A 22,886-nucleotide genomic window follows, 5' to 3' on the forward strand; every position below is an offset into this window, starting at 1 on the left:
ACAATTAGAAGATAAAGGTCAAGGAAATGGTAAGATACCCAGAGGCCAGAACGGCAAAGTTTGATTAAAATGTATATGCCCTACAGAGGTCAGTGAGAACTGAGGCTTCTGCATTCACATAACTATGAGGACTAAGATCTAAGGCCCCTACACAACATGACCTCATTTGTTCAGGAAACCCTTGCCCAGGAAGATTAAGGGTACAAACCAGTAGGTAGCTTTGCTGTTAGCTTTAGGAGCTTCTCAGAAATTCACTTAACATTAGACTGCTCAACCAGCTCCTTAGTATAATAAATTACTGAACTGGGCACACCTACTCACTTGTCAAGTAAGAACTTGCTCACCAGACTTGCTCCAACTGTCCTAATCTATCACAAGCTCTGCACAATGTTAATACGATCTTTGTATTGAAAGACCTGCTTTAAACCACGAGAAGTCAGACCGCAAACCCTACCCACAGCCAGCCACGGCCTCTCCTTCTAAAGCAAGACCCTTCAGAGTGATGCTCCCTCTCAATGCAGTAAATAAGAAGCTTCGCTTAGTCTGATCAACAGGTTATTTCTGTTTGTTTGCTTTTTTTATTAACCATTTTTTAAACTGAAGTACAGTTAATTTACAATGTTGTGTTAGTTTCAGGTGTACAGCAAAGTGATTCAGTTATAACATCAACAGGTTATTTTGATGGTCTTTTTGGAAAGTTGACAGGTTGAATCCAGCCTTAAATTTAGAAATCTGCAATGTGTAGTAAGGGCATTAGCAAGCTGATATAGCTAACACACAAACACAGGGGTTAGTAGAAATTAAGGGGTCTTCAAAAACTGATAGCTGAAAGAGTAAGCACCGATGACTGCATCTCTGCTGTCGTCCAACAGACGTACAACAGCCAGTCTATCTGAACACTCACTTTGGCCAGCCTAGAAACATACAGACTCAGCCTGTAAAGACTAGCTATCGCTATCAAAGATTGATGGGAAAGACCTTTAAAATCATCCAAGTTTTTTTTTTTAATTCTCACAAAGTAACTGTCTCTAATCTTAACTGAATTTCCTAAGTAGACCTCCTCAAGAAAAGGAAATGAAGTGATTGGCAGACGGGAGTCTAATTACAAGTTAGATTTCTTATGATAAACTAATAAACAGTGGCATTCTTATGAGTTTGGTTAAAGCAAATCAGTTCAAGAAAATAATTCCTAGGTTGAATGAATGAAGAGTTGGCTCCAGTCCCCATTTATGAAGAAGAATTTGGAGCAGAGGAAAAGTAGGACAACCATAAAGGCTGCTCTCTTTATTCAACTTAATACCTTAAAAACTCAGAGATACAAAATAAAGTCATAAAACTAAAGATCAAGGGTAACCTGGTTTGAAATGCCTCTTTTGTGTTTTTATCTATAGATGGTTACAAAACACAAACTATAAAGTTCAGCAAATACAGTTAAAAGAGCTGATGCTTTAGAGCCAGAGGCCTAGAAGTAATGGTCTATCCACTTTAACCAGTACACAACACTACACATTTCAGAAAGAACTTTGGAGGGTGGAAGAACACTGGACTGGGAGGCTAAAGATCTGGATTTTAGGCCCCAATCGTCTAGGCTCACTTGCTAACAAACTGAAACCCTTGTACCTTTCACTCTAGCTATACCAGACGTTTTGCAGGTTCACACATCAATATACACCAATGTATACTCAAAACACGTTAGCTATTATCATTATTACTATTCCCTAAAAGCATCATGCTATTTCTTACTTCTGAGTCTTCACATCTGCTATTCCCTTGGCCTGGAATACCTTTTAGTCCTTCAATAACCGAGTCAAGCCTTATCCAGTTCTGCTTATTACATTTCCACTTCCTTTTAGATAACCCCAGTCATAGAAAAAACAATCCTAAAATTCATATGGAATGACAAAGGACTCTGAATAGTCAAAATAGTCCTGAGAAAGAACAGCAAAGCTTGAGGCATCACTTCCTGACTTAGAGACATATTACAAAGCTACAGTAATCAAAGCAGTATGGTACTGGCATAAAGACAGCCACATAGACCAATGCAACAGAAGAGAGGGCACAGAAATAAACCCACACATATACAGATCTTCGGCAAGAGTGGCAAGGCTACACAATGGGGAAATGATAGTCTCTTCAACAAATGGTGTTGGAAAAACTGGATATCCACATGCAAAAGAATGAAACTGGACCCTTAGCTTACACCATACACAAAAACGAATTCAAAATGACTTAACTAAAAATAAGTTAAATGTGGGAATTCCCTGGCAGTCCAGTGGTTAGGACTCCATGCTTTCACTGCCAAGGGCCCTGGTTTGATCTGGTCAGGGACCTAAGATCCCACAAGCCATGCAGCACAGCCAAAAAAAAAAAAAAAGTTAAATGTGAGACCTGAAACTATAAATATCCTAGAAGAAAATGTAGAGGAAAAGCTTCATGACATAGTCAATTTTAAAACATTTTCATCACCCCAAAAGAAACCCCATACCCATTAGCAGTGACTCTCCATTTCCCCATCCTCCCAGCACTTGACAACCACAAATCTACCTTCTGTCTCCATAGATTTGCCTATTCTAGACATTTCAAATAAACAGAATAATTAAATATGTCATCTTTGTGACTGGCTCCCTTCATTTAGCAGAATGTTTTCAAGGTTTATCCGTGTGGTAGTATGTAACAGTATTTCTTTTTTTTTTTTTTTTTGCCAAAAATATTCCATTTTATGGATATACCTCATTTAATATATCTATTCATCAAGTAAGTGATGGACATTTGAGTTGTTTGTACTTTTTGACTCATAAATAGTGCTGTTAGGAACATACATATAAAGTTTTGTTTTGATGTATATTTTTATTTCTCTGGGGTATAAACCTTAAAGTGGTATTGCTGGGTTATATGATAACTCTGTTTAACTTTTTGAAGAACTGGCGACAGTTTTTCTAGAGCAGCTATACCATTTATATTACCCTCAGCATATATGAGGGTTCGCATCTTCATGAATGCTTGTTAACTGTCCCCCTTGCAAAAAAATTTTAACCATTCTTGTGCATATAAAGTGGTATCACATTGAGGTTTTGACTTGAGTTTCCTTAATGATTAAAGATGTTGAGCATTTCCTAAAAAAAAAAAGCTTTGTGACACTGGGCATGAAGAAATATGACACCGATATCACAACAAAAGCAAAATTAGAAAAATAGGACTATGTCATACCACAAAGCTCCTGCATAGCAAAGAAGACAATTGAGAGTGAAAAGGTAACCTAAGGACAGGAGAAGATATCTGCAAACCATGGATCTGATCAGGGGTTAATATCCAAGATCTATAAGGAACTCCTATAACTGAAGAGCAAAAGCCAAACAAACAAAAACAAACCCAACTTAAAAATGTGCAAAGGACTTGAATAGACATGTCTCTACAAGACATATAAATGGCCAACAGGTATATGAAAAGGATGCTCAACATCACTGATCATCAGGGAAACACAAATCAAAACTACAATGAGATACCACAGTCACATCTGTTAGGACAGCCATTATCAAAAAAGAAAATAAAGTGTTGATGAGGATATGGAGAAATTACAACCCCTGTACACTGCTGATGGGAATGTAAAATGGTTCAGCTACTATGGAAAGCAGTATGGAAGTTCCTAAAAAATTAAAAACAGAACTACCATATGACCCAGTAATCCCACTGCTGGATATTAATCCAAAAGAACTAAAAACAGTACCTTGAAAAGATATCTGCAGCATTATTCACAATAGCCAAAAGGTAGAAACAACCTAAACAACCATCAGTAGATGAATGGGTAAAGACAGAGTGATATATACATATCAATAAAATATTACTCAGCCTTAAAAAAAAAAGGCTTGTCTTATGCTACAACATGAACAGACGTTGAGGACACTGTGCTCAGTGAAACAAGACAGTCACAGAAGGACAAATACTACATGATTCCATTTATATGAGGTATCTAAAGTTGTCGAACTCATAAAAGCAGAAGGTAGGATGGTGGTTGCCGAGGGCTGGTGGGGTGGAGAAAATGGGGAGTTGCTATTCAATGGGTAGATGTTTCACTCACGCAAGATGGAAAAGCTCTAGAGATCTGCGGCACAACAAAGTGCGTACAGTTAGCAATAACGTATGTCATGTGTTTACTACAATAAAAAAGAAAAGATAACCCAGTCCTCATCCAAACCTAGCGACAGTTCTTACCGCTTTGATAACTGCTTAGGCCTAAGTAGCAATGGAGGGAAAGTCAAGTTGCTCAGCCTGAATAGGGGAGTCTTAGCTGCTAGTACATGTTATTGTAAGACATCAACAAGAAAGCAAAGCCATAAGCAAGGAAGCAAGTTCTTACCCTAGCTATCTGTCAAACTTCTTTTAAAAGAGTAATGGTAGGGCTTCCCTGGTGGCACAGTGGTTGGGAGTCCACCTGCCAATGCAGGGGCCACAGGTTTGATCCCTGGTCCAGGAAGACCCCACATGCCACAGAGCAACCAAACCCATGCGCCACAACTGCTGAGCCTGCACTCTAGAGCCTGCGAGCCACAACTACTAAAGCCCGTGTACCTGAAGCCCGTGCTCTGCAACGAGAGAGGCCACCGCGATGAGAGGCTCGCGCACCGCAGCGAGTAGCCCCTGCTTGCCACAAGTAGAGAAAGCCCGCGCGCAGCAACAAAGACCCAATGCAACCAAAAATAAACAGATAAAATGAATGTAAAAAAAAAAAAAAAAAAAAGAGTAATGGTAGTTTGAAGGCCAAATTACACTATACTCATGGTAAGCAAATCTTGACTTTAATCCTGCCCTGTGTATGCGGGGGCACACGCACACAGGGACACAAGAACAGTCTTTCAATGTATGCGGGGGCACACGCACACACAGGGACACAAGAACAGTCTTCCAATGTATGCGGGGGCACACGCACACAGGGACACAAGAACAGTCTTCCAATGTATGCGGGGGCACACGCACACAGGGACACAAGAACAGTCTTCCAATGTATGCGGGGGCACACGCACACAGGGACACAAGAACAGTCTTCCAATGTATGCGGGGGCACACGCACACACAGGGACACAAGAACAGTCTTCCAATGTATGCGGGGGCACACGCACACACAGGGACACAAGAACAGTCTTCCAATGTATGCGGGGGCACACGCACACACAGGGACACAAGAACAGTCTTCCAATGTATGCGGGGGCACACGCACACACAGGGACACAAGAACAGTCTTCCAATGTATGCGGGGGCACACGCACACACAGGGACACAAGAACAGTCTTCCAACGTATGCGGGGGCACACGCACACACAGGGACACAAGAACAGTCTTCCAATGTATGCGGGGGCACACGCACACACAGGGACACAAAAACAGTCTTCCAATGTAGCACAGGTAGCCAAGAGCATGAAGCTGGCTTACAAAGTGTTACCAAGGGTAAAAGGAGAAATAACCTTAAATTTCCTGCCACAATAGCCTGTATTTCTACAGTGCTCTGGTGAAATTCTTATAAAAGACCTGAAAGGACAAGACAACCCTCTCGAGTCCAACCAGCACCACTATTACCCACACAATAAGCTTATCTCTTACGATGGTAAAGATGCAGTTCCAAATAGAGGCTTTCAATATGTTTCTAACTACAACCCACAGTAAGAAATGTATATATTACTCATATCTATAAACACATATATATCTAAATAAAGCTAAACAATTTCATCAAATAACATAGTTTAAAGGTATATTACTACATATATGCACCTTAATATCTTTATTTGCGGTCTAATTAACACTGCTTGTAGTACCAAAATAAATTTCACAAACTACTAACGGGCATAACCTACAGTCTGAGAAACACTGTACTAGAAACACAACACTGAACGTGCTACACAATTGCAAGGTTCCAAAGCACATGGCAAAATGTCTATTAACAATGACACTGGGACGTGCTCACAGATATTTACAGCTTTGCGCTCTGGGTATAGCTGCCTGAATCATTTAAAAGCTGCTCTTTTCTCTGCGAGGTAAAAGGAAAGATTAGATTATTTTCCCAGAATTCTACTGGCTCCCAAGGTATGCACTGGAGATAAACTCTATCTGAGAAGTAGTTCCAGCATGCAATTAGGATTTCTCCAAAAATATAAACGATAATGTCATTACTAAATCATGGCTGAATTATAAAGGATATATGGTAACTACAAAAACCCATTTCCTTTCTTAAATAAGATAGAGCAGCTTAAGTACGGTTTTACGTGTCAACAGAAAGGGCATAACTAATTCCTAGCTACCTTAAGAATAAGAGACTTCAAAATCTTACAAATGTGCTCAGGGTTCCTTTTCAAAACGCCATCTTCTCTCCAGCAGAGTCCCCGTACTCTTTCTTTTTAATATCCTTCCTCCAGCTACATTCCCATAAATTTGTTTTACTTACCATCCTTCCACTTTAACTTACTTTTTTATGATAGGAAGAAAGGGCAGATGCCTCTACAAGAGGCTCCAAATCTCCTTGGTGGATGTCATTGTCACCTCCCCTTGTACCATCAAGTTGGTGCCCTTTTCTGAGCCTTATATCTGGCTCTGGAGTCCTGCTGTACTCCAGTCGGTTTTCTGCTGTCTCATTCATGGGATACCCACGCCTTTCTTACAAAGAGGTCTTTCTGTTCCTTCTTCTTGGGAGGATGGACTTTTAGGATAGTGAGTTGACCCTAAGGAGAGAAAGTTTTGGATTAACATATTTGAATGAGTGATGGGGGAAGACATATGTTGTATTATTTTACACTAAAACTAGAGTTTTCTGCAATCATTAAGAATAAAATAATAATGTATTTAAAAAAACCCTACACTTGTTGATAAAGAGGACTGCCAAAATCTACTTTTAAATGAAAAAAGCAGGATATCAAAGACGACATGTATAATGTTCCCGCTTATACATTATAAGTGTATACAATCGTGAATACGTATACATGTGTACATAGGTACCTATTTATTTGAAACTGTGCTCTTGGTCCAGAGGCACACAGGGAAGAACCTAGGGTCTGGAGTGAGAAGGCTTACTCTTCATTTTGTTCTGCCTGCATTGTTTTTACCACATGCCATCTAATACTTTTTCAATTAAAAACATACCTAACTGTAGAAAGAATATGTGCGGATTTTATGTACTACAACTACGTTTTACATACCCAATCTCATTTAAATCATCACAGTGACCCTTCAGGTATTTTGAGTTCTACTTCACAGGTGAGGAAACCAAAATTCACCACACTTTCATGAAATAAGACGACGTCTCTGACTGACATGGCACATATTATTGGTTATGTTTTGCATTTAAGTTGCTTAACGTCTGAAATTTCAGTATTTTTGAGCTGCTTTGAACTCCAAGTAGATTACTCTGGAAGGCAAGAGCACACTCCTATTATATCCCTGAGTTCCCAGAAAGTACTGCGCACACAAATGCTTAATGAACATGACAGATGATATTTAAATGTTCTTAAGTGGTAAAAACACATTCAGAGATCATCAATATTTCTCTAAACTGCATCACATAAGTTTCCTAGGAGTTCAATAATTTCAAGTCCTTGGCCCTCTACCTCATAACTCACAGGACAAAAGCTTATTTTAGAGATTTAAGTTACATATCCAAATAAGGTGATTATCACAGCCAATCCAACTAGAAAGACAAAAACAGGAAGAAGCCAAGGTACATGTTATGCTCATAAATCCCATGGGATTCAAAATTTTTACTGCGGCAGGGGAGGAGTGGGGCAATGTGGGAGGGTCTGGATAGTATGAAGAGAGGGTAAAACACGCACTTAAGTGTTCATATGTGGATACACAAGACTAAGAATTAGCCAACTGTTAGTTTCATAAATCATCTGAGTTTGTTGTAGGAGTTCTCTCAAGTTTTTAGAACAAGAACAAACACAGCCTTTAAGGATCACCAAATCTGGGCCTGTGCCTATCACATAAGGGCCTGCGCCAGCATATTCTAATAATGAGATTATAAACTATGCTATTAATACCCAATGCTGAAAGAGGAAACACTGCTAGTGATTTATATTTATTTACAAAGTTGTTTCACACCCACCATTTCACTTTGTTTCAGGGAAGAGGGATCTAACATTTACTGTGGATTGACAAAGTTAAATTCTGTACCAGAGAATTTACAGATGGTATCTCACATAATTCTTACATATGGCCCTCTGAGGTATGTTATCCCCATTTTACAGATGTGGAAACTGAGGCTCAGAGATTAGGCAACTTACCCAAGGCCATTTATCTCTAAGAGTAGCTGGAACAATGAACTGTCCTGCCGTACTTGGATAAATGATTTTCTTGCTAAGAAGAATAAAAAATAGGGAAAGTATTCAGAACTAGGCTTTAACTTGCTCTGATTCTTAACAGTAAAAGGAAGTGAGATGGGAGATGGAAAGTAAGACTTCAGAGTACCATTATCTGTTAACCAGAAGAGTTAATCTCTATTCTACTTCCTCAGAAATTTTTCGTTGGTCAGGATTTTAAGAATACTACGCTATATTACACAGAACTAAGATAAAAAAAAGAGAAAAGAGGGCTTCCCTGGTGGTGCAGTGGTTGAGAGTCTGCCTGCCAATGCAGGGGACACGGGTTTGTGCCCCGGTCCGGGAAGATCTCACATGCCGCGGAGCAGCTGGGCCCGTGTGCCATGGCCGCTGACCCTGCGCGTCCAGAGCCTGTGCTCCGCAACGGGAGAGGCCACAGCAGTGAGAGGCCCACGTACTGCCAAAAAAAAAAGAGAGAAAAGAAAGGAATCCAATACAAACAGCTGGCAGGAAGGAACAAGTAACTGAGAGGTGCTCTGAATTTATCAATAGACATAGAAGTCCAACACAAATCCAACCGGGTGCATTTTCAGCAAGTAGGGCAGATCTAAGGTCTTTTAAAATCTCTGAGTGGCCAGTGGGGATGAGGAAATAAAGAAAATACTAATGTGAGTTTTTCAATTCCTACACCTCCTCTACAGGTTGCAAGGCCTCTTGCCCCCAATATCTAGATTAAATATACTTTTATTGAATGAATTATTACACCTGCAGTGTTTATTGGAAAAGAGACTCATTTTCTGTATAAAATTGCTTAACATGCACCCTATTACTTTTTTTTTTTTTTTTTTTTGCGGTACGCGGGCCTCTCACTGTTGTGGCCTCTCCCGCTGCGGAGCACAGGCTCCGGACGCGCAGGCTCAGTGGCCATGGCTCACGGGCCCAGCCGCTCCACGGCATGTGGGATCTTCCCGGACCGGGGCACAAACCCGTGTCCCCTGCATCGGCAGGCGGACTCTCAACCACTGCGCCACCAGGGAAGCCCTCCTATTACTTTTTAAGAATGTTTTCACAAACTAATTTAAGTATTGGCATAAATAACATTTTAAAATTTGCTAAGGCTTCTTCCCGGTAGACAGAGTCTGTTCTACAGATGATCAAATACGAAACTATGAAACAAAAGAAGTAAAATGGAAACTTGACCTCACACGTTCTAGGAGCAGACACACAGGCGTCACTAACCCTGCCTAAAAGCAATGGGGATTTGCCAAGCAGAGTAGAAGAAAGGTATTCTGTACAGAGAAAACAGCATATGCAAGGCAAGGACTCCAGGGTCTGTTCAGAAATCAGAGAACAGGGACAAGAAAGAACTCAGATGACACAGGCTTTTTGCTCAAGCAGCTGAGCGTATAGAGGATGCCATTCACTGATGATCCAGGGGAGAAGCAAATTCACAGCAGAAGAAGAATGAATTTGTTTTCAGAAACGGTGTCTGAAGTGAAAGAAATGTTCACTTGGCACCAGGAAACATAAATCTGGAATTCAGAAGAGAGAATGAGCTTGAAAACAGAACTAGGGATTACTAGGAGTAAAAGTGATAATACTAGGGACTTCCCTGGTGGTGCAGTGGTTAAGAATCCGCCTGCCAGTGCAGGGGACACAGGTTCAAGCCCTGGTCCAGGAAGATCCCATATGCAGCGGAGCAACTAAGCCCGTGCACCACAGCTACTGAGCCTGCACGCCACAGCTACTGAGCCTGCACTTTAGAGCCCGCAAGCCACAACTGCTGAAGCCCACGCACCTAGACCCTGTGCTCCACAACAAGAGAAGCCACCGCAGTGAGAAGCCCGCGCACCGCAACAAAGAGTAGCCCCCGCTCGCTGGAACTAGAGAAAGCCCACGCGCAGCAACGAAGACCCAACGCAGCCAAAAATAAATAAATTTATTTTTAAAAAAGGAAAGTGATATTAGCATAATAATAGTTAACAACACAGGACAAAATCCTTTGGAAAAAAAAAAGTTATACAAAGGACTGAGGAGGGATAAGGATCAAAGTAAAAAAAACCCAGGAGAACACCAAATATTAGATGTTAAAGTCAGGACTGGACCCTCATCTGTTGACTCCCAGTCAAATGTACTCACACCAAGTTTCCTTCCCAGTGGGAAAGCAATGGAAAATTTAACACTCACGCTTCTTAGACTTCACTTTCCCTTCAAATAATACTGCATAAGGTAAATTATTATGTTGCTTAAAAGCACCAAGGTTGCTTAAATGGTAACTCAAAAGCAATTTTCTCTACCTGAACAAACTGCTAACTGAATGGTTTGATACTTCTGGTCTAGAAATTTAGCTCTATCCCAGGAAAGCTATTTTCTAAAATCCAGTACTTGTCTGCATGTTCCATGAGGCAAGAGTTTGTTTGCTCAATGCTGAGAACCAAGCTGCAACAGATACACAGCAGACATTCAGTAAAGGTTTCTTGTATGAATGAATAAATGTCTTATTCTCCAGGGGAAAAACAGAAGAAAAGGAATTAGTATTATTTATGTCATATTTAATCAGTTATATTGGACTTCCCGCCAAAGGTAGACTATATTATAGTATAATGTATTACTTCACCTATTTCATAATTTTAATTGTTATGTTGCCCCCAATTTTAAAAGAGCAGGCAAGCTGTGGAAAATAGTATGGCAGTTCCTCAAATAAATTAAAAATACATTTACTATATGACCCAGCCAATTCCACTTCTGGGTATGTACTCACAAGAACTGAAAGCAGGGTCTTGAAGAGACATTTATACACTCATGTTCATAACAGCGTTATTCACAATCAGTAAAACGTGGAGCAGCCCAAGTGTCCATCAATGGATAAACAAACAAAATGTGGTCTATACATACAAGAAAATATTCAGCCTCAAAAAAAGAAGAAAATTCCGACACAAGCTACAACCTGAGTGAACCTGAGGATGTTATGATTCCACTCACCATAGGTTATTTAAAGTAGTCAAATTCATAGAAAGTACAATGGTGGTTACCAGGGGCTGGGGCAAAGAGGGAATGGAGAGTTACTGTTTAATGGGTATAGCTTCTGTTTTGCAAGATGAAAAAAAGGAGTTCTGTAGATGAATGGTGGTGATGGCTGCAACAACATGGATCTACAACATGACTACACACTTAAAAATGGTGACGATAGTAAATTTTATGTTATGTGTACTTTGCACATTTTTTAATGGGGGGTGGAAATATACTATAGTACTATATGGCCTCTTTGTCTAGTAAACTTTTTATTCATGTAAAAAATACATTCAGAAAAGGACACAAAGTTGACAAAGTATAAATGCTGTGTAACCAGCAACAAACAACATTCTAGCACCCAGAGGACCTCTCTCCCCTATCACTGTAAAGCTTTTTAAGGTGTTAAGTTTAAGAGGTCCAACCCCTTTCCTTGCCAGTTAATGTGATACAATCTTCCAGCAAGGTTCTCTAAAGACTTGCCAACTGCCATGGACCTTAAGTCTTCAAATTCTAAGGGCCAGTGGTATAACGTCCCTTTGTATTAACTGGGACACAGCAAGTAGGGTGCAGCAAGTACTCAGTCTAGTGGCATTGTTTTCTAGTTCTATAATTAGATTATTCAGGGGTAGAGGACAGGCTGCAAAATATGTCCCATGATTTTGTTGGCTTCCTCCAAGTTGAAAGTAGCCAATTTCAAAGTGACTTGAAAGTTGTATACTGAAATTATTCCAGTGTGGTCTGTCATTCCACCCTGAAGTATGCGTTTGAAGTTAGCGCATGGTTAATGAGATTTCTGGTATCAAGTTCATGCTCTTCCTTGATTGGAAACCTGAGTGGCACAGAATGTTCTACGTGGAAGTATCAGTATGTTATGCCCCTCATGACCTCTTCTTTCAGACTTCAATGTGAAACAAAATATGTAATGCAAATCTGAACTACTAATAATGAAACCAGATTATTTTTTTAGGATGGAATAGTTTATTTCAACAGTGGGACCAGCAGGGATATTAAAGGCAGCAGATTTTCTTTTGAATACTAGCCATTTTTTCTCTTTACAAATCATTATTAAAAATAAGTACTAGATGTGTTACCCTGACTGGTTTATAAATCTTTAGAGAACCTTGTTGGCAGATTTCTATCACATTAACTGGCAAGGAAAGGGGTTGGACCTCTTAAACTTAACACTTTAAAAAGCTTTACCTTCTGCTCTGGGTGGGAGGTTGGAATAAAAGTTACCACCTAACTCTTTAAAAAAAAAAAAAAAAAAAAGCTTTACTGTGGGAATTCCCTGGCAGCCCAGTGGTTAGGACTCAGTGCTTTCACTGCCAGGACCCAGGTTCAAGCCCTGATCAGGGAACTAAGATCCCACGAGCCGCTCAGCACAGCCAAAAACAAAAAAGAACATAAAAAGCTTTACAGTGGGGATTCCCTGGTGGCTCAGTGGTTGAGAGTCCACCTGCCGATGCGGGGGACGCGGGTTCGTGCCCCAGTCTGAGAGGATCCCACATGCCGCGGAGCGGCTGGGCCCGTGAGCTATGGCCGCTGAGCCTGCGCATCCGGAGCCTGTGGTCCGCAACGGGAGACGCCACAGCGGTGAGAGGCCCGCATACCACAAAAAAAAAAAAAAAAAAGCTTTACAGTGATGGGAGAGAGGGGTCACACAGCCCAAATCTACCTGTTTCCCTCCACTCTTACTTTCTGGTTCAAGCCACCAGCATCTCTCACCTGTCCTAATACAACAGCCAGTAAAGTCTCCTGGGTTCCACTTCTGTTACCCACCCCACCCCCCTTATCCTCAGAATCCAGTCCTCACACAGCGGTCACAGCAGATCTTTCTCAAAACACACTCCCTTACTTTTTGAGCCCTCCAATGGCTTTCCTTTACACCTAAGGGACCTCTTACCCTGGCTTACAAAACCTTAAATGATTAGCCCCTAACTCTGGCCTCATTCTGTACCACTCTCCCCCTTGCCCACTACATTCCAGCCACAGTGACTTCCCATCTACTCCCCAAGCACCCAGAAGGCTCAAATGGCTCTATGTCACCTGGTTCCCAAGGCCTGGAATGCTCATCGCCCAGACCTTCCCATGGCTGGGCTCCTTCTTCACATGCGGATCTCAACTTAAGGGTCACTTACTCAAAGAATCCTTCTCTGACCACATAATCTCAGTCACTCCTTATCACATCACCTTTTAATCTCTTCCACAGCACTTGTCTCTGGTATTTTTATTTCTTTGTTTACTTACTACTGGTCTTTTCTCACTAGACTGAAAACTCCTGAAAGAAGAGACATTATATTGGGTTGGCCAAAAAGTGCCTTTGGTTTTTAAGTAAAAATAAAAAACACATTTTTCATTTTCACCAAGAACTTTATTGAACAACATATTCACCTTTTTGTTCCACTACCTTCTGCCATTTTTCAGGCAACTTCATAATTCCATCTTCCCAAAACTTTTTACCTTTTTTTTTAAATTTATTTATTTATTTTGGCTGTGTTGGGTCTTCATTTCTGTGCGAGGGCTTTCTCTAGTTGCGGCGAGCGGGGGCCACTCTTCATCGCGGTACGCGGGCCTCTCACTGTCGCGGCCTCTCTTGTTGCGGAGCACAAGTTCCAGACGCGCAGGCTCAGTAGCTGTGGGTCTCGGGCCCAGTTGCTCCGCGACATGTGGCATCTTCCCAGACCAGGGCTTGAACTCGTGTCCCCTGCATTGGCAGGCAGATTCTCAACCACTGCGCCACCAGGGAAGCCCAACTTTTTATCTTTGTGAGCAAGGAACTGGTCCAGGTGCCTTTTACAGTCTTCCAGGGAATTGAATTTTTTTCCATTAAGAGAATTTTGTAAAGACCGAAATAAATGGAAACCTGAAGGTGCAATGTCTGGTGAATACGGCAGATGAATCAGAACTTCCCAGCCAAGCTGTAACAGTTTTTGTCTGGTCATCAAAGAAACACACAGTCTTGCGTTATCCTGATGGATATTCTGTTGACTAATTCCAGATGCTCTTCATCGAGTGCTGCTTTCAGTTGGTCTAACTGGGAGCAGTACTTGTTGGAATTAATCGTTTTGTTTTCTGGAAGGAGCTCATGGTAGAGGACTACCTTACAATCCTACCATGTACAAAACATCACCTTCTTTGGATGAAGACCAGCCTTTGGTGTGGTTGGTGGTGGTTCTTTTCGCTTGCCCCACGATCTCTTCTGTTCCACATTATTGGACAGTATCCACTTTGCATCTCCCATCACAATTTATTTTAAAAATAGAACATTTTCGTTACGTTTTAGTAGAGAATCGCATGTGGAAATACGGTCAAGAAGGTTTTTTGCACTTAACTTACGTGGAAACCAAACATCAAAGCGATCAACATAACCAAGCTGGTGCAAATGATTTTCAGCGCTTGATTTGGATATTTTGAGTATGTCGGCTATCTCTCGCGTGGTATAATGTTGATTGTTTTCAATTAATGTCTCGATATGATCACTTTTAACTTCAACTGGTCTACCCAACCGTGGAGCATCGTCCAGTGAGAAATCTCCAGCACAAAACTTCGCAAACCACTTGGGACACATTCAATCAGTCAGAGGACCCTCTCCATACACTGCACAAATCTTTTTTTGCATTTCAGTTGTGTTTTTACCTTTCTTGAAATAATAAAGCATAATATGCCAAAAATGTTGCTTTTTTCTTCCATCTTCAATATTAAAATGGCTACACAAAAATTCACCAATTTGAGTAAGTTTTTTCTTTTTTTAAATGCACACTGATATGTCAGCTGTCACAATACAATCTAACAAAATTGTTTCGAATGAAGTTGAAGACAACTAAGTGCTATTAGAGCCACCTTACGGAAAAAAAGAATGAACCTTTTGGCCAACCCAATATATCTTCTTTACACCTATATCCCCAGTACCTAAAATAGCTTCTGGCGCACAGCAGGTGTATTCACTAAACACCTGCTGAATGGATAAGTGGGGAATTACTACCCACACTTCAAGAATAAGTTCATAGGCAGAAACTAATTTCCCTGACGTCCCCAGGCTCCTGACACTAACTCCTTTATTCTTCTCATTTACTAATGTTTCCATTATAGTACTTGTCAGAATTTATTGCATTTTTTTGTTTACATGCCTGTCTTCCCCTCCTGCAATGCAAAACTTCTCAAGGTCAGGGAGCCTTTTTTGGAATCCATTTTTGTATCCACAACACCAAGCTTGGTCTGGAATGCAAAGGAGCTTAAAAATCTTTGCTGTATGATGAGGAGGAGGAGGGGGAATGACAGGAACAGCTAACATGCAGTGAGCGTTAACTACATGCAAAGAACATTTCCCATGGGTTATCTCTTTAAATCCTTGCAACAATCCTGGAGGATAGGTACAATTATTTCCTCCATTTTGGAAATGACAAAACGCCCAGAGAGGTTATAAATAACATGCCTGAGATAACTACAGTAATAAGTGGCAATGTAATCTATCTAATCAATCTAACACCCAACTTAATGCTCTTATCCCCAACCTTCTATGTTAGCATGAACCATAAGCTGTTCTCAAATAAATGCATGATAGCACTTAAGTGACAAAACCAGGAGTTAACACTGACAGTACACTGTACTTTACAGCGATGTTGAAAATATTAAGAAACAATCAAGAAATGGGGAGGAGGGCTTCCCTGGTGGCGCAGTGGTTGAGAATCTGCCTGCCAATGCAGGGGACATGGGTTCGAGCCCTGGTCTGGGAAGATCCCACATGCTGCGGAGCAACTAAGCCTGTGCGCCACTACTACTGAGCCTGCGCTCTAGAGCCCACAAGCCACAACTACTGAGCCCGCGTGCCACTACTGACGCCCGCGCGCCTAGAGCCCACGCTCTGCAACAAGAGAAGCCACCGCAATGAGAAGCCCGCGTACTGCAACGAAGAGCAGCCCCCACTCGCCGCAGCTAGAGAAAGCCCGTACGCAGCAACGAAGACCCAATGCAGCCAAAAATAAATAAATTAAATAAATTTACTTAAAAAAAAAAAAAGAAATGGGGAGGATCATGGAGCCTTGCCACATACCAGAAGCAATAAAATGATTGGTTAAAACTGGAATTCTTCCCAAACACTCAGAACATTTCTGAGTAGAAAAATGTCAATAAGAAAACCTGATGACTGGGAAAAGAATAACTGATAAAATGGGAAAAGTTCCCAACATATGTTACTAACTGATACAGCTCTTCCAAAAATGATACAGTTGATAACTGAGAAGGAGCAACACATAGATTTTTAAGACAGGCACTACCAGCTTTCATGTTCATAAAATCTTAACTGATGTAAGCACAAAGGAACGTTTCAAATCAAATGCAGCTTATTTTTTAAAGATTATTTTGAAGCTCTAAAGACAGGCAACACTCTGTATCATTTACACTACTTTCTTTCCTAGCATGAAGTAGGGCAACTTTTAAGTACAATCACAAGGAACCTCTTCTAACTGCCCAACCCCACTGACCAACTTTCCTGAGAAGAAATCAGGCAAATCCTATGCCGTGAAGTAGCAAAGCCTGTGAAGGCCTACCTCTCTCAGTCTTGAGACCTACTTCAGAAGCACAGTATTACTACCTATCACTATAAAAGTTTAGAGGCTAATTTAGAGGTTACCAAGTGCCAGATAAAGTAAGCTTTTATACATACTCTCATTTAACTTTAAAACCCTGCCTGTTACAGATAGTATAATCTTTGTTTACAAACGAGAGGACTGAGGGTAAGACTATTCAAGGTTATAGAAGCTACAAAATAGAGAAGCAAGAACTATCCAGATTAGGCCCTCTCCATTATACAACACTGCCTCCCACAAAGGTAAGTGGTTCCATTTTTCCTGGTCATGGTCATGATGTTATCTCTTAGAAGGGAGGTGAATTGCTGCTTAACACTTACCAGAGCCAACTTTGAACCAGGCTAAGTAGTTGGACTTTCACCCATCATCTCATTTAATCCTCCAGCAATCCTTATGATATGGGGTCCCATTTTACAGATGAAGAAACTGACACTAAAGGAGATCAAATAAGTCATCAATAACACAAACTTAACTGGAGACTATGAATTCAAATCTGTATCTAATTCCAAAGCCCATACTTAACCATCTTACAGGGCTTCATTAAAGGCACAAATAGTCCATTAAAGCCACTGGTCATGGTCACGGATAAAAAACACCTTTATAAAAAGGATTCGAGGACCTGGTGGCACAGTGGTTAAGAATCCGCCTGCCAATACAGGGTACACAGGTTCGAGCCTTGGTCTGGGAAGATCCCATATGCCATGGAGCAACTAAGCCCATGTGCCACAACTACTGAGCCTAGGCTCTAGAGCCTGCAAGCCACAACTACTGAGCCCTCGCACCACAATTACTGAAGCCCGCGCACCTAGAGCCCCTGCTCCACAACAACAGAAGCCACCTCAAGGAGAAGCCCGGCACCACAACGAAGAGTAGCTCCCGCTCGCCGCAACTAGAGAAAGCCCGTGCGCAACAACAAAGACCCAATGTAGCCAAAAATTAATTAATTAAAGAAAAAAGGATTTGATACAACTCTTATAGCCATGTTACAATGGTTGTTTCCATTTCCCAAGATCTATAAGCAACCCTGAGTTTCTAAAACAAAGAACAGTACACAAAAATGCAAACATACATGATAGGAACAACAGTCCTGAACGTTATAGTCAGAGAAATCCTGACAAGCCCATGATATATAAATTGTCATATCTACACTAAACCAAACTATGTAAATTATGCAAAGACTTCCTTTCATAAACCATCTGCACTATAATACCATATAACCACACTCTTGTTCCAACTCTTTCACAAATAAAATCTGTCCAGGTGAAATATATGATCTGTACAGTCAATGTTCCAGGCAAAATCAAAAACCCTACTTCGGTAAAGACCTGTCTCCATAAGTAAATAACAATCATTCAGGGCCCTATCTCATCCTGCATAACACCCTCCACAGCATAAGTTTATTTTTGGTTTTTGTTTCTACAATGCTGCAGATAGAGAAACCAAGAAGTGATTAGTTATCTTTCTCAATATCACAATCAGAAATCTACAAATAAAACTTGTGTCTACAACCTTTCCCAATGTCACTAAATTCCACTAAACCACAAGGTCTTCTTTGAACTACAAACGTAAAAGAAACGGAAAAAAAAACAAACCTAGAATATATAACTATCTACAGACCTCAAAGCAGCTCTTCTCAGACCAAAAACCCTTTTTAAGTGGGAACAAAAATAGTTTTCATTCTTTTTTTTTTTTTGCGGTACGCGGGCCTCTCACTCTTGTGGCCTCTCCCATTGCAGAGCACAGGCTCCGGACGCGCAGGCTCAGCAGCCATGGCTCACGGGCCCAGCCGCTCCGCGGCACGTGGGATCCTCCCAGACCGGGGCACGAACCCGTGTCCCCTGCATCGGCAGGCGGACTCTCAACCACTGCGCCACCAGGGAAGCCCCTTCATTCTTAAATTAAGTGATTTGTAGCGATTTCTATCAGACATTTCAGAAAGATTCAAATTTACATGTATAATTCTAAAATCAAAACTGAAAGTCTCGGACTTCCCTGGTGGCACAGTGGTTAAGAATCTGCCTGCCGATGCAGGTGACACGAGTTCGAGCCCTGGTCCGGGAAGACCCCCACATGCCGCGGAGCAACTAAGCCCGTGCGCAACAACTACTGAAGCCCATGCACCTAGAGCCTGTGCTCCGCAACAAGAGAAGCCACTGCAATGAGAAGCCCATGTGCAGCAACGAAGACCCAATGCAGCCAAAAATAAATAAATAAATAAAATCTTCTTTAAAAAAAAAATTTTTTTAAAGACCCAACGCAGCCAAATAGACAAATTTATTTTTAAAGAAAGTTTACCCTCAAACTGTCTGAAACCTAGCTTCTACTTAAAAAGTGGTTGAGGGCTTTCCTGGTGGCACAGTGGTTAAGAATCCACCTCCTTCACAAAAAAAAAAAAAAAAATCCCCCTGCCAAAGCAGGGGACACAGGTTCGAGCCCTGGTCCGGGAAGATCCCACATGCCACAGAGCAACTAAGCCCGTGTGTCACAACTACTGAGCCTGCACGCCACAACTACTGAAGCCCACGCACCTAGACCCTGTGCTCCACAAGAGAAGCCACCGCAATGAGAAGCCCGCGTCCCGCACGGAAGAACAGCCCCTGCTTGCCGCAACTAGAGAAAGCCACACACAGCAACAGAGAACCAAAGCAGCCAAAAGTAAATAAATTTATTTTTAAAATAAATAAATAAAATAAAATAAAATAAAAAGTGGTTGAGAGAAATGACATTTGGATGAGATCTACAAAATGTGCTGTATTTATCTACTCCTCTAGGTTCTGTTTCTGGATCAAGTAATCCACCAATCAATTACTTTGGCCCAGAAGTCACAAACTTGAACATTTGAGCAACCTGATGAAAGACAAAAAGGCTGTTATTGTGTTGACCCAGAAACTGCTCAAAAGATTTACAATTCAAATTTTAAAACACAGTGTTAAACAGTGCTGTGGTAACTGGCTATGCATATAAAAAAATTAGATCCCTGACTCACATCATATACAAAAAAAATTTTTTTTTCAGGCAAGATCAAGAGCTAAATATAAAATACCAAATTTCTAAAACTTTTAGAAGGAAATGCAGAGACCTAAATGACCTTGGAGTATGGAATAGATTTCTTAAATAAGGCACCAAGGACACAAACCAATAAGAAAAATGATGATAGATTTGACAATCCTTTCTATTCAACAAACCATATAAAAAGTTAACAGATAAGCCACACAGACTAGAAAATACCTACAATTCATTTCACAGACATAACCAGGATATGCAATAAACTCCTAAAAGCAATTTTAAAAGGACAACCCAACTGGGGGTGGGGGGGAGACAGGGACAGACAGCTAAGAAATAGAAATCGGAATAGTCACTCAACATTTCAACATGCTCAATCTCATAATTAATCAAGAAATATTTTAAGATAATATCATTTCACACTCATCTGATTTGTAAACATGTAATAAATCTGACAATGTCATGGATCTATAAGGATTTAGATAGAGCAATTCTCATATTCTCATGCTAAAAAAACACAAAGTGACTCAATTCTGAAAAGCAATTTGGCAGTATCTGATAGAACTTTAAATTCCCATAATCTCCATAATCTCAAACCCAGTAATTCCACTTCTGGGTAATTTACACCAGAGAACTTCATTTCAAACTGAGTAGCCATACACAGACACACACACACACACACACATTTCACAAAACACTTAATCCTTACTGCAAAACAACCTGATATTTCTCTGAACTATTTTAATTCCTGAAGTGATTTCATAACCGATTAATGGTTCCCAACATGCAGTTTGAAAAACTTGCCAAAGATCTTAAATACGCGCACAAGGATTTCTAACCAGGAATGTTCAATGTAGCATTGTTTTTAAAACAGGAAAAATGGAAACAACCTAAATACCTATCAACACGAAAATAAATTTAAACTGGTTGTATTCGTATAATAATACAACTATACAGCAGATAAAAGTAATGACTATAACTAGGATGAATCACATGAAACTACCATTTTTGTAGGTCAAAAATGGTAAAAATATCAGCAATTTCATGAGTCTAAAAAAAGCTTGTTTCATGAAAAACAAGTTACAGAGTAGGTAGAATATTGCTTATATAAAGTTTGAAAATACCCAAAACATAATATTGATTTATGAATATACTCCTATGTAGTAATTATATAAAAACAGGTATTAGAAACACCAAATTCAAGATATCATTACTTCTGGGAAGAAAGTGAAATGTAACCCAAGAAGGTGCTTCAACTGCATGTGAAAGGCTTTTCTTTAAAAAAAAAAAAAAACAGGTAAGTGTGGGAAAGCGTTGAGATCTGATATAACTGTATGGTAGATGTGTGAAGGTTAATTATCTTGGTCTCTGTATTCTCCCGTATGTTTGAAATACGTTAAGAAAAAAAATAGTATATGTATTAGCCAACTAAAGCACACATCTGCAGCCTAAATTCAAACCAACTGCTCCATATACAATTTCTTTCACTGGCTTGAAACGTTAACGCATCATCATCACCTTTTTTTAACAAGGGCCTCTAGCCAAAAATAAATAAATAAATAAAATAAAGCTTTATGTAACACCCAATTTAAATAGTTCCTTAAAATCCATCAAGTGAAGATTTATCTCTGGAAAATTGGTTTTGTTCCTCCTTCCAGTTCAGTGCTATATATTGTACCATATTTCCATTTTCATCTCGGCTGCCAAGAAAATTCAAATCCAAATTTTATTCTTAGTCATTGAATTATGCTGCCACTTGGGAAAAGAATATATGCCTTCTCCTTTTCCTCATTTTTATTTTATATATATATAATTATTATGTTTCTGGCTCTTTTAAGTTACAGAAACTCTGCAGTGAAATAAAATGTAAATAAATTCCAAGAAAATAAAAATAAACTTTCTGTTCCACCACGCTAAGGAGTTTTCACCATCATTGCTTCTTCCTGGACCAAAGGAATGGGTATGCAAATACAACTATGCATACATGTTCACGACACTAAAATTTCAGGACATACAGGATTAAAGTCAATATGCTACCAGTGAAAAATAATTAGCTAATATACTAACAAAAAAATGTATACAAAAGAAAACGTGAAGTTGGTCAAAATTTAATAAGCTAATTATTTCTTTCTCTTCAAGACCATTTTGCTTTGTATGCTTTGTTTTCCTGTGCATGGACATTGTGGAAAATTCCTAAGTCCAATAAGAATATGTAACATTCCAAGTCATATATAAAGAAAGTTCTGTGGGTTTTTTTGTGTGCATGTGGTCTCCTTTTTAAAAACTTGAAGTGTCCTTTCCCACAGGTATTTTCCCCATACCTAAAGATATTCTGGCAGTTTTCTGAATTTGGCTTCCCTTCTCATTCTGTCTGGGCCTCACAATGTCTATTGAAGCCAAGCATACCATTTAGGCAGCACACATCCCCTCTAACACATGGTATACCCCAATACAGAAAATTCAAAACCATGGGTTACATGAAACAAATCCCCTAATTAATCCATTCCTTAACTTCCAAAACTGAATACCAAATGTTCTTATTAAATAGGTTTGGTTAATTATTTCCTTACAAACAGGGCCTAGGATGTCAATCACTCTTATTTATCTCATTTTAGAAATAAAGGATAATACAGGGGGGCTTCTCTGGCAGTCCAGTGGCTAACACTTTGCCTCCCAATGCAGGGGATGCGGGTTCGATCCCTGGTCAGCGAGCTAAGATTCCCACATGCCTCGCAGCCAAAAAAACCAAAACATAAAACAGAAGCAATATTGTAACAAATTCAATAAGGACTTTAAAAACGGTCCACGTCAAAAAAATCCTTTTTTAAAAAAAAGAGATAACATAGAGAATATACACCAAGATGACAATTCACAAAGACTTTGAAAAGATTATTTTTAACAAAGTTAAAGCACTTCACTCAGCAGTAAGCCCAAAACAACACAATCCAATTTAGGTTTTGAAAAGAATATAACATTTACTCACCACCAG

The 22,886-nt window shown here is 40.1% G+C and overlaps 1 protein-coding gene across 11 annotated transcripts in view; it reads right to left on the reverse strand.

Annotated features, from left to right (window-relative positions):
* ADIPOR2 (adiponectin receptor 2) overlaps positions 1–22,886 on the reverse strand; it is a 67,214-nt gene that overhangs the window by 38,328 nt on the left and 6,000 nt on the right. For 7 of the 11 annotated variants that reach the window (XR_016394840.1, XR_016394838.1, XR_016394837.1 and 4 more), the window contains 2 exons: positions 8,262–8,334; positions 6,452–6,704 (listed from right to left, as the gene is read on the reverse strand). Coding sequence is in view for 5 of the 11 variants with exons in the window: in XM_089920114.1 (XP_089776240.1) it covers positions 6,452–6,622 (171 nt within the window). In the remaining 6 variants the exon portion in view is untranslated. Of the gene's footprint in view, positions 1–6,451; positions 6,705–7,178; positions 8,242–8,261; positions 8,748–22,886 lie in introns of those variants that run through there. The other 4 variants (XM_022577171.3, XM_022577166.3, XM_089920113.1 and 1 more) reach the window with 3 other exon arrangements.

Source organism: Delphinapterus leucas, chromosome 11 (assembly GCF_059928025.1).
Source record: "Delphinapterus leucas isolate spDelLeu-1000000601 "Yukka" chromosome 11, BTC_Dleu_Yukka2, whole genome shotgun sequence".
Classification (NCBI taxonomy): domain Eukaryota; kingdom Metazoa; phylum Chordata; class Mammalia; order Artiodactyla; family Monodontidae; genus Delphinapterus; species Delphinapterus leucas.